The sequence below is a fragment of the Mustela lutreola genome, chromosome 5 (assembly GCF_030435805.1).
Source record: "Mustela lutreola isolate mMusLut2 chromosome 5, mMusLut2.pri, whole genome shotgun sequence".
Taxonomy (NCBI): Eukaryota; Metazoa; Chordata; class Mammalia; order Carnivora; family Mustelidae; genus Mustela; species Mustela lutreola.
The window spans coordinates 131135548-131148179 of NC_081294.1; the positions used below are offsets into that span (position 1 = coordinate 131135548).

A 12632-nucleotide genomic window follows, 5' to 3' on the forward strand; every position below is an offset into this window, starting at 1 on the left:
TTACTAGCAAACCAAATTCAACAGTACATTAAAATAATCATATAGCAAGATCAAGGGATTTATTTGAGGGATGCAAGGATTGACCAATATCTACATTTACATTAACAAAGTAAAGGATAAAAATCATATGATCATCTCAACAGATATTGAAAAAAATTTTGACAAAATTCAACATCCATTTACAATAAAAATTCTCAACAAATTGGGTATAGAGGTACCTCAACATAAGAAAAACCATATATGACAAGCCCCTAGCTAACATCATACTAAGTGGCAAAAAGGTCAGGAACCAGACAAGGATGCCCACTTTCACCTTTTTTATTCAACATAGTATTGGAAGCCCTCCCCAAGACAATTAACCAAGAAAAAGAAATAAATTGCAAAGGAAGAAGTAAAAGTTTCATTATTTACAGATGACATACTTAGAAAACCCAAGAGTTTCCACCAAAAAAAAAATTTTAAAAAACCTATGAAAACTAATAAATAAATTTAATAAAATGTGAGATACAAAATCAGTACACTAAAATCAGTTGCATTTCTATGCACTAATAACAAACTATCAAAAAGACAGAGAAAACAATTCCATTTATAATTGGATACAAAAATAATAAAATGTTAGGAATAAATTTAAGCAAGGAGGTAAAAGACCTATACACTTCAAATACTGAGACACTGATGAAAGAAATTGAAGACACAAATAAGTGGAAAGGTATTCCATGCTCCTGAATTGGAAGAAATAATATTCTTAAAATGTCCATACTACCCAAAGCAACCTACAAATTCAATGGATTCCTATCAATATTCCAATGGCATTTTTTACAGAAATAAAACAGGCAGTCCTAAAATTTATATGGCACCACAACTGTTCCCTAATAGCCAAAGTAATTCTGAGAACGAAGAAAGCTGGAGGCTCATGATATACTCCCTGATTTCAAACCAGTAACCAAAACAGTATGGTCTTGATATTAAAAAAGAGATGAATGAACAAAACGGAGACCCCAGAAGTGAACCCACACATATATGGACTATTAATTTATGACACAGGAGCCAAGGGGAATATGTTTCTTTAATAAATGGTGTTGGGAAAATTTGATAGCCGCATGTAAAAGAATGAAAGAAATGTAAGGCACCATACGCAAAAATTAACTCAAAATGGATTAAAGACTTGCATGTAAGACCTGAAACCATAAAACTCCTAGAAGAAAATATCAGCAGTAAGTTCCTCGACTCATTGCTCTTGGCAATGAGTTTTTGAATCTAACTCCAAAAGCAGAGGCAACTAAAGGAAAAATAAACAGATGGGTCTACATCAAACTAACAAGCTTATGCACACTAAAGGAAACCACCAATGAAATGAAAAGACAACCTACTGAAATGGGAGAAAATATTTGTAAATCATTCATCTGATAAGGGGTTAACGTCCAAAATATAAGGATTATTTATTTATTTATTTGACAGAGAGAGAGAGAGAGAGAGCGCGAGCGAGCGCGCACACGAGAGGTAACACAAGCAGGGGAAGTGGGACAAGGAAGTGGGAGAAGCAGGCTTCCCGCTGGTCAGAGAGCCTGATGCAGGGCTTGATCCCAGGACGCAGGGATCATGACCTAAGCCAAAGGCAGAGGCTTAATGACTGAGCCACCCAGGTGCCCCACCCATCCCTCCTTTAAAAAAGATTTTTCATTTATTTATTTGACAGAGAGAGAGAGAACACAAGCCAGGGAAGTGGGAGAGGGAGAAGTAGGCTTCCCGCCTGGCAGAGAACCTGATGAACATCAAAAATATACAAAGAACTCCTACAACTCAATGACAAAACGTGAACAATTCAATTTAAAAATGTGCAGAAGATCTGAATAGGCGTATTTTCAGTGAAGACATACAGATGGTCAGGAAAATGCAAATCAAAACCCTCATGAGATATCACCTCACAGCTCTTAAAATGGCTATTGTCAAAAAAAACAAGAAATAACATGTGCTGGTGAAGATGTGGAGAAAAGGGAACTCTTGTGAAGTGTTGGTCAGAGTGTAAATTTGTATATTCATTATGGAAATTCCTCAAAAAACTAAAATAGAACTACCATATGATCCAGCAATTCCACTTCTGGGTATTCATCCAAAGAAGACTAAACACTAATTTGAAATATATATGCATCTCCTGTTTTGAATATTTTGTAGCATATTTTCAATAGCTAAGATATGGCAACAACCCAAACATCCATTGAGAGATGAGTGGATAAAAAAGATATATATATATCTTTAATATATAAGATGGGAGTATGTGTATCAGCCATCAGATACATAGCTATAAAAAAGAATGAAATTCTGCCATTTGTGACAACATAGATAGACCTTGACAGCTTATGCTAGGTGAAATATGTCAGACAGAGAAAGACAATACTCATATGATAGCCTCACTTATAGGTAGACTTAAGAAACAGCAACCACGAACCCAGCTCATAAATACAGAGAACAGATTGGCAGTTGCCGGAGATAGAGTGTGGGAGATGGGAAAAATGAATGAAGGTGGTCAAAAGCTACAAATTTCCAGTTACAAAATAATTAAGATAATGGGGATATAGTGTACAGCATGATGATTACAGTTAATAATAATTTGTTACATATTTGAAAGTTGCTAGGAGTAACTTTCTGAAAAGTCCTTAGCTTAAGAAAAAAAAACATCTTGGGGCACCTGGGTGGCTCAGTGGGTTAAGCCTCTGTCTTCGGCTCAGGTCATGATCTCAGGGTCCTCGGATCGAGTCCCACATCGGGCTCTCTGCTCAGCGGGGAGCCTGCTTCCCCCCTCTCTCTACCTGCTGCTCTGCCTACTTGTGATCTCTGTCTGTCAAATAAATAAATAAAATCTTAAAAAAAAAAAAGGCAAAACGTCTTGTAACTGTGTGGTAACAGATGTTAACTAGAATTACTGTGGTGACCATTTTTGCACTATATATAAATATCCTATATATATAAATATCCTATAACTAATGCAATGCTATATATCAATTATATAAAAAAAGAAGGAGGAGAAGTTCTTTCTCTCCCTCCCTCCGCCATGATGGCTGCCTTTAGCAATGGAGGCTACATCTCACCGTGAGAAAGAGCAGAGAACCCAGGTCTTTCTAGTTTGGTAGGATCAGTCTGGACTAAAACACAGAAAGCAAAGGACTGTGTAGAGGAGCATCAGGGAAGAGATTTAGGAATAGCTGAAATGTATATGTTCGTGCATCTACACACACATAGCTAGTGGCCTGTTTCTTCAGTTTGGAATAAATCTGGTCTCAAGTACTGCTTTCATCATCATAATTACATAAACTAATAACTGCTAAGTGTTTACCATATGCCAGGCACTCTTCCAAATATCTTTACATGCACTATCTCATTATCCTCACAACTGCAACAGCCCTTTGAGGCTGCTTTTATCATCCCTGCTCTACAGAGGAACCGACTGAAGCCACAGAAACATTAAGTAATTTGGATGAAGTCACACAGCTAGTAAGTGGCAGAACTGGTATTTGATTGCAGGCAATCTGGGACAGATTTCAGTCTCCAACACTCCTGGATTTGGATTCTTCCCCCTGTTATTTCCCAGCTGTGCAACTTTGGGCAAGTCACCTCACTTTTCTGAGCTTCAGGTTCCTACTCCATGCAATGGAGTATCATAGATATTCTCATTACTGAGCCGGAGTTCCCCAAGACCCCCCTCAGATTCAATGATTCGAAGGACTCAGAATACAGAAAAGCTGCTTTACATGTGGCTATAGCTTATTATGGTGAACAGATACACATTAAAATCAGGAAAAGGAGTGTAGGACAGGTACAAGTTTCCAGTCATTCTCTCTCAGTGAAGTTTATAGACAATGCTTATTTCTCCCAGTAGTAATATGGGACAACCTGTACAGAGTATCGCCAACCAGGGAATCTTATCTAAGCCTTGGTGTCTGGGGTTTACCATTGGGAATTGGTAATGTGGGGCCTGGACTACCACACCCCTCAAGGTCAAACTGATGCGACATAGCCCCAGGCCCTTGCAATCCATCAGTTCATTAGCATAGACTATCTGGGGTGTCCCAAGGACCCAGGTATACAAAGGGCCTCTTATCCAGCAGGATATTCCAAGGATTTAGAAGTTCTGTCCCAGGAGCCAGACAAGGACCAGTTTTTTTCTTTGGAATAGGAAGGGTGTGAACAACCCAGGCCTGCTGGTTAAGCCTTTCCTACCAAATCAGATTACATGAAATTTGTAACATTTCTTGAGTCAGTTTCTTGGGCCCGTCTGGGGGCCCTCACTCAGCTCTCCCTCCTTTACTCCTATCCTCACAGCCAGAAACCAGCATTTAGCAATTCAGGACTTGAGAGGATCCATCAAGTTTAAACTTGCTGATTACCCTTATTCAGAGATTAGTATTTGCTATTTCTGGGCCCATAATTATAAATCTCAATAAACTGCTGTAATTTAGAATTTTAGAACCCACACCTTTAAAAAGGAAGATTTCTCAAAAGCCAAAGCACTTATCGCAGAAAGAAATGCAAACGGTTTGGAGTTACACTGTATAATGAATACATCAAACACATCAGATTGGTTCCTTCTGAAGTCAGATGACCTCTTTTCATTTTATTCAGGAGTTTGTAGACAGATCCAGAGGTCTATTTTTCTGTTTGGGCTTTATGTCAGTCATCTCAAAGATTTTTTGATCGCATACACCTTTCTAACATAGCTTCTACCTAGCCCCTCTAACTTATGTGTACTAATTTATTTATAAATTATGTACACCTATACTACTTTGCTAATATAATGCATGTATGATAAGTTACACAATAGAAATCTTAAAAAGATGAAATTGAAAAGTAAATGTAAATAGAAGCTCTATTAATTGAGTGGATCATCTTGTGAATCACTTGGGTACACACCTTCTATGTGGGTATCATCATTCTCCACACTGAAACCATACCCCAATTCCTTAATATCACATTGCTGGTTAGCTTGGATCTCTCTGGGGTCCTCACTTCAACATTACCATAACAGCATTATATTATGGAGAATAGGGTTTGGCAAGGTAGAAGGAGTAATATGTATAAAATAGTGCATGGAATGCTCAGCTGTATGGCAAGGAGATGAGGGAGTGAAGACCATCTCTAGATGTTGGATTTATTGGACAAGGATAATCAGGCCTGCAAAAGAAGGAGGCATATGGTTGGCTTTTGAGATGAACGGAATTGGGTTGGGAGGCAGAAGCATAAAGTGAGCAAAGGCCTGGAGGGAGGGTCACTAATGTGACCAAAACTGGGGGGAATGTGAGACCAGCCCAACTGGAAGACCCAAGCAGGCCAACCTTGAAGCTAGCTTCTGACTGCCTCTGCCATTGTGGCCATTAAAGTGATTCAGTCTGGTTCCCTCCCTAACACTCAGGAGCTCCAGAGGCTGAAAGCTGTTTTCTCAGACCTCAAGGTAATGAAGTCCTGTCTTCTGTTCTCACAGGTCAGCTCCCTGCCACCTCCTTTCCCAAACTGTAGAGCCTCTGGCTGGCTTTCAGCCACTTTTTCTCAAGCAGTCATCAATCACGGGCTTTCTCTAGTGGGGTGAGGTTGGACAGGTGATAGGAGGGCAGTCTCCGTCGGGGCTGGGGCCTCCCTGCGATGGTAAGCATTTCCTATTTTGATGTTAAAAGTCCTGCCAGTAAGCCATGTGTTGTCTTGTGTTTTGTGCAGTTTTTATTCAAAAAGTCTGTAGCGGGCTGAGGTTGGAGTAAGACTCCACCAAGACACCAACTCTCTCAGTGAAGTTCACTTTGTATCATGCCTTGTGAATGTTCCCTCTCCCGAGAGTAGGTCCAAAGGAAGCTCACTGAGAAGAGAGCAGGGATGGTGGTGATGTGGCAGGAAGTAGGTGTTAATGGAGTTAAAAATTAATTGGCACATGTGTGGTAACAGGAAAAACGAAAGGAACAGATGCCGAGGAGAGGCCAGTTGCCAGCTCACAGGGATGAATTGCCTGTCTTTCTGCCGGGGCTCAAACCAAGCTCCTAGGAGAAATGGTTTTTGCTACCTCAAGGTCTTAACGGAACATTAGTCAGGACTGTGGGGACTGAGCTTTTGCCAAGGAGATGTCATCCTCAACCAGATTTCAAAGAGGAAGTGCAAGCGTGGGGCTCTGCTCCTCGTATGCCGTTTCAGACCAGCCTCTTCCAGGCTTGTAGGCTCCCATAGCACCTTCACGGAGCAAAACTCAAGGAGCCTGTCGTTTTTCTCTCAGCGCCCATTGTGCATGGTCCTTGACACAGTCAAGAGCCACCGAATTTCTAGATTCAATCCAGCCACACAACAGGCATCAGGCAGCTCCTGTTACTCTTTACAGCATTACGATCTGTGAGGGCACTGGGACTTCTGTGGAGACAGGTTTCCAAGCATAATTCCATCCACTCATTAATTCGCAACAAAGATCTAGTGAGTGTTTCGGCTGTACTTTATGCAAGCACTTGGCTATGAACTGGAGATCTATCAGTGAACAAAACAAATACCCGTGCCCTTGTGGAGCTTATATGCCAGTGGAAAAAGGATAATCAGGAAACAACAGGCAGAACAAATAAGTTATACATTATGATGGAAAGGATGTACACGATAGATAAACAAGAAAAAGCAGAGTAAAGGGGATAGGGAGTGCTGGGGAGGAGTGAATGATAGTCCCAAATCAGGGCAGGTTTCTACATTAAAGGGAGTATATGGACATTAGGGGGAGGAGTATCTAAGTCAGTGGGAACAGCCAGTGCAAAGCCCGAAGTTGGAAGGTGCATAAACAGAAAGAGTGAGTGAGTGAGAGAGAGAGAGAGAGAAAGGTAAGAGTAGGAAATGAAGTCAGAGAAGAAGGGGGCCAGAACACCAAGGACATAGTAGGCAGGCCTTTGGCTTTGGGCTTGGATGAAATGGGAACCATTGCAGTGTTTATAGCAGGGGAGAGACATGACCTGACATGTTCTGAACACATCTCTCTGCTTGCAGTAAATTGAGCTAAGGGACAATTAGAGACACATGGAGATGACTTAGGAGATTATTACTGTGACTCAAGCAAGAGATGATGGCAGCTTGGATCAAAGTAGGAAGAAGCAATTGGATTGTACATACAGTTTTTGGGGACTGTACTCTTCTTAAGTTATGCTTGAGTGTCTTGAGGTATAAGCTCCTGCATGGCCTTCTCCACATGCTAGTGATGTGCTCTAGCTTGAGTTTCCCAAACTTATTTTCCTGTAACACTTATTATGATCAATGTTGGGTAGTGGTGTTTTAATGTCTAAGCTTCAAGGAAAATATCGGCTACTGGCCATCCACCTATATCTGGTATAAAATGTTTTTTTTTTTTAATTTTTTTATTAATTTTTTATTTTTTAAAGATTTTTATTTATTTATTTGATAGACAGAGAGAGATCACAAATAGGCAGAGAGGCAGGCAGAGAGAGAGGGGGAAGCAGGCTCCCCGCTGAGCAGAGAGCCCGATGTGGGGCTTGATCCCAGGACCCTGAGATCATGACCTGAGCTGAAAGCAGAGGCTTAAACCACTGAGCCACCCAGGTGCCCCAAAATGTTTTTGTTTTTTAAATGGAGTTATCATTCCAAGAATGAGAGATATGCATAAAAATTTGAATTCCTAGCTTTACTTTAAAAATTGGAGTATCTGGCATTACATTTTCTCATGGCAATTATCAGCTAGATCTGAATAGCTATTCCCACTGTACCCTCCAATTCCCCCAAATCCCTCTGTGGTCCTTTTCACTGTTGACATTACATGCCTGGGCCATGTAGGCATTGGGGTTGTGAAACTGCTCTGGGCCAGAAGGAGTTTTGAGGACCGGGAAGGTCGGTGATGTAGAATAAGACCAGAGATGCTACTGGGCTGTTGGACTCTGGGTGGTGGGACATTTAAGCAGAGAAAGAATTTGAAAGCTCATTTGCCTACACATATATCCTCTTTGAATTTTTCTCTAAAAACATTTATCTCCCTCCCTGAGGCCCTGAGGCTCATACAGTTGGTATGATGAGACAATGCAGACTTCTTCCAGCTGGTGACAAATACTACCTTCTCTCCCTCTCTCCTTTGTAAAGAGCCCAGTAGGTAGAAGGTGGGTTTCAAGTATAAGAACCCACACAGAGGGTGGCAGAGACCACAAACTCTAGACTTTAGGAAGAACATTGCTGTCTGTTGCTGTTGTATCTATCATTTTCTACCTTTTGTTGCCTTCTGACTAGTAAGATCTGGAGGGCCAACACAACTATGAGGCTTTAAGTGACTGACTTGATCCACAGACTTCAGGGCCAGGGCTCCATGGAGCCCTCTGTGGTCAAATTCCTTAGTTGTGAAATACATGCATTTGCTTAGTTTCCCTTGTGAACCTGGATTGTCTATAAGCAAATGGTCAATGAAATGGTGACTAGAAGTTCTGGCCATCTCTCTGCATAAGAGATTAGTGGCCCTCAACTGAGAATATGGAGTCAATGAAAAGTATTTCAAAGGTTTTATTACTTCACTTACTAGAAAAGGACAAGGAAAAACTCATTCTTCTTTCCTTCCCGTCTTGCTGTGGATCTTGAGGCTGGAACAACAAGGTCTACCTTACCCGTTGTACACTACAGTGTTGAGCACACTACTGCATGACCCTTACCAAAATCAACCACACACTTGATGAGGCTTAAACAGTCTTCCAACAGTCTTTCATTTCACAACTAAAAGTGATATTTAACATGCAAACCAGAGAAGCACTAGTCCTCTGGTAGGGCTGGTCCTATTAAGGTCCCAGGTAGCACAGAGAAAGTAGAAGGTGGTAAGACGAAGAATCAAAGTGTGTTTACTGACCACCTTCAGCACAAAATTAGAACCAAACAGTATCTTGGTTCAGTCTGGAGTCAGGAGGAAATATTACAAAAGTTTTGTTTTTTGTTTTTGCATCTCCTTGACTTTTCCTAATTCCTACACTCCCATCACCATGGCAACCCACATTATAAAGGCAGAAGGAGTGACAGGTGAATCTTAGCTCCTTGACCTTCAGGCCTCTTTAAGTTTTATTCTATCTTTTTGAAGACCAGAAGTTACCTAATTTGTACGTTGCAAAGGAGAGGATTTCTATGGAGGGATATGGGAAATAGCATAGAACTTCTAAATGGTTAGGTGGAAACAGCAAGAGAGCCATCACGTTCATGACTGGCCTCTCAAGGCTACTCCAGCAACAGAGGAGGATGTCAGGCCCCTAACTGAGAATGGTTGGGGCAGAGGACTAAAATGTTTATGCATGATCTAAGTTCACTATCAGCCCTGTTTGAAAGTTAGACCTTTTCACCATTGAAATTTACCTCTGCATGCTTAACTTACTGTTACTGATGAATAGCAATATCCAGGAGATGCTATGTACATGTTTAAAATTCTCACTAAGGTAGAAATGACTGACACTTTATCACTCCTGCAGAACAGAGTTTTAAGTAGAGGAAGACCAAATCTAAGACCATAGATGAACATAATGGAGCTAAGCAAATCAACTAACTAGAAGTTAGTAGGCAATAGGTACAGAAAATGTTCGAGTCTATCAATTAAACAGTTTACTTTTAGATGTATGAATTAAACTTGGTCACAGAGTGCACTAGAGATGTAGTTTTAGGGTCCCTACCCTCACAAAAGTACTTATGTATGAATTTGGTAGGGTTTTAAATTCTAAAGCATGTCCTTAACTGTAGAGAACAGACTGATGGTTTCCAGAGGGTAGGTGGTTGGGGGGATGGGTGAAATAGGTGATAGGGATTAAGGAGGGCACTTGTGATGAGCACCAGGTGATGAATGGAATTGTTGAATCACTACATTGTACACTTGAAACTAATATAATGCTGTGTGTTAACTATACTGTTATACTGCTTTATAACTACAAGATAAAATTATGTAAAATATATAAAAAATAATTATTTTAAAAATTATAAAAATGAAAAATATAAAAATTATTTTAAAATTATTAAAAATTATAGACTTTTAAAAATTCATATGGCTGTCCTGATTTGGGGTAAAATAAAGAGCTTAAGTGGGTTTCAGCCCTAAATCATCCCTGCTATGAGGCAGTGTGGTTCCCAGATGCCCTTAACAAGCTCTAATTTGAGCCAGGTGCTCAGGCCTGGTCAATTCCCTATACCTAAGTCTGAGCTATGGCCCAAGTGGCATGTCCAGTTTTCTGAGCCCAAAGAGACAGCAGTCAACACGTTATTTGCAAATGGTAAGTAGTGTCCCTGGATGGGTCTGGCGCTGTCTCCCTGCTTTGTGTCACATTCATTACTGACCACAGCTCAAAGAACTAGTTTGTTTGTTTTTTTTTTTTAATTTTTGGCTCACTTGAAATCTGCAGAAGGATGTGGAGCTCAGGATGCAAGTAACAAAATGCACTTTGTACCCTTGTAAATGGCTTGAGCCCCTTAAATTCTTCATGTTCTAGTCACTGACATGAGGACAAAATATCCCAAAAAACAGAGATGTTCTGAGTCCTCCCAGAGTGATTCCTAAGGAAATCCTGCTGTCCTCAAACAATAGCGGCCAAACAGAGAAGCAGGAAAACAAGATCAGCCATCCCGGAAATCAAAAAGAAATTTGGGGGGGGTCGTTAGGAGGGGTATGAAAGCAAACATATGGAAGAGTTTTCAGTTATGGAGGAAGGAAGTCAAACACAGGGGCCATTATTTCAATTTTCCTCAGTTTTTGACCTTAAGAAATGCCCAGGAAATACTTTATGCTAATTCTCTTTTCTTAAAAAGCTGAAAAATCTTTCAAAACTAGAAAGAAGTCAGTGTGGCTTACAACTGTTACTTGTTTTTTGTTTTTGTTTTTTTTTTCCTTTTTTCCACACCCCTCAAATCAAACTGCATTTCTTCCATCCAGGAGTTTTACTAGTTCAAAGCTGTTGTGTGAGTTACAATTTCACTAAAATAACCAGAAAATATTCACAAGGTAGAATTCACATGAAGTTAAATACTGCCTGGGACAATTTTATACAACACTGGATTCATTCACTTTTAAAAATCCTGGACACATAGAAGATACCTTCTATTAAGAAGAGCACTCTGGGCTTTTATTAATTTCCATGGTGCCTCTTGGCCTATTTTCACCTTTTTGTCAGTAGCATTCTCTGCAGAGAAGCAATTTAGCAGAGAAAAAATAAACAGACCAGAATTTAAAGAACTCTTTTATCTTCGTAAGCCTCACAAGGTTTCTGATTGATATTTCAATAAACACAGTCTAAAATTTTCATGGGGATAAACAACCTTTTGTAATATTTTTCTCACAAAAATTTTCATACTTTTCAGAAATTAATTAATATTCACAGCCATCAGTGTGAAAATTGTACGATTTCTATTATGAAGTCATTTTAATCACTCAAGATACATAAGCTGCTGAGCGTTTCTCGGATTGCAAGACAAGCCAATCAAAATAACAGAGAGCAAAAAATAATCTCAGGTAAACAGGCCCCAGCATCCTTTCATACAAAAGTGCAAATTTGTGAGTGTGTGTGTGGCTGCAGGGTCCATTTTAGAACAAGTCTTAATTCTCTCAAAATGTCACTTTGAAAGCACAGCAAGATTAAAGGTGAAAATCTGAGAAATTTTATCCTAGCGATAGCTCTACCTTTATGTTTAGTCATAGTGCCACCTTTTCATACACAGTGTTGCCTGGAAAAGAATTCTCCTAACAGAGTCTTGATCTCAATATTCATTTATTTAAATTAAAAGTGCACCTATTACTTATCCATTTATCAGGTCACAAAAATCAGTGCATAGTTCGCCACCATCAAGAAACAAACTAACATTGTCTAAAGTGGTAAGGAGAATTGGGATACTCACAGGCCCCTGGTTACGAAATCCATTGTGCTTTCCCCAAATCCTTGTAGTGTCGGAGTAAATCCCACTAGAGGCTCTGGAAAAAACCCTGCCAATCCTAGGACCAGAGTCCATAAGGAGTGTGGGTCCGCCCGTGGGCCAGAGTGGAGGGGAGGGGAAGGACACGTGCTGGAAAATCCTCAGAAGTTCTGCCTCCTGTTACAGAATTGGATAACCGGGCCACACAGAGTCCGGGTTCCTACCAGGAAATGTGAGGCTGTACTGGAAGGCTCCTGCCCCCTTTCAACTTGACAGCGCACGGTCTGTCTGCCGAGTCTCATACCTCACCGGTCTCACTCACCTGTTACTTCCTCACACCTGCACGCATTTGAGTTGACTCTGGCCTTCGAGAATACATTACCCAATACCCTTTAGCTTGCAAAATTCCACTTGATCTTATGTGTCCTCTTCTCCTGGAAGCTCTCCCTACTCCTCTGAAGACGGGTCCAGTGTCTGGCCATAGAGTCCCGTACCTGTCTCAGTCACTGCGCTTTATAATGACTTTTTAATGTGTTTACCACCCCGAGGTTTGCACGTAGGACCTGCAGGAATATTAGGATAAGCATATTCCCCAAGCCAGGAAGAGATACACGATGAAATAGGTTAAGGGCCGTATTCATATGCAATTAAGGAGACCACAAAGGACGTGCTAGAGTAACTGACGTCCAAAATACTTTGCGAAGGCATTTGTGGGAAAGAGGAGGCACGGGGTATGTTCCAGATGGAAAGGACAGAAAATGGAGGGCATT

At 40.6% G+C, this 12632-nt stretch overlaps 1 protein-coding gene across 1 annotated transcript in view; it reads right to left on the reverse strand.

Annotated features, from left to right (window-relative positions):
• EFNA5 (ephrin A5) overlaps positions 1 to 12073 on the reverse strand; it is a 412066-nt gene extending 399993 nt beyond the window's left edge. The window contains exon 1 of the mRNA XM_059175612.1: positions 11848 to 12073. Coding sequence (XP_059031595.1) covers positions 11848 to 11870 — 23 coding nt within the window. The 5' untranslated portion in view covers positions 11871 to 12073. The remainder of the gene's footprint in view (positions 1 to 11847) is intronic.
• Positions 12074 to 12632: the final 559 nt, after the last annotated feature.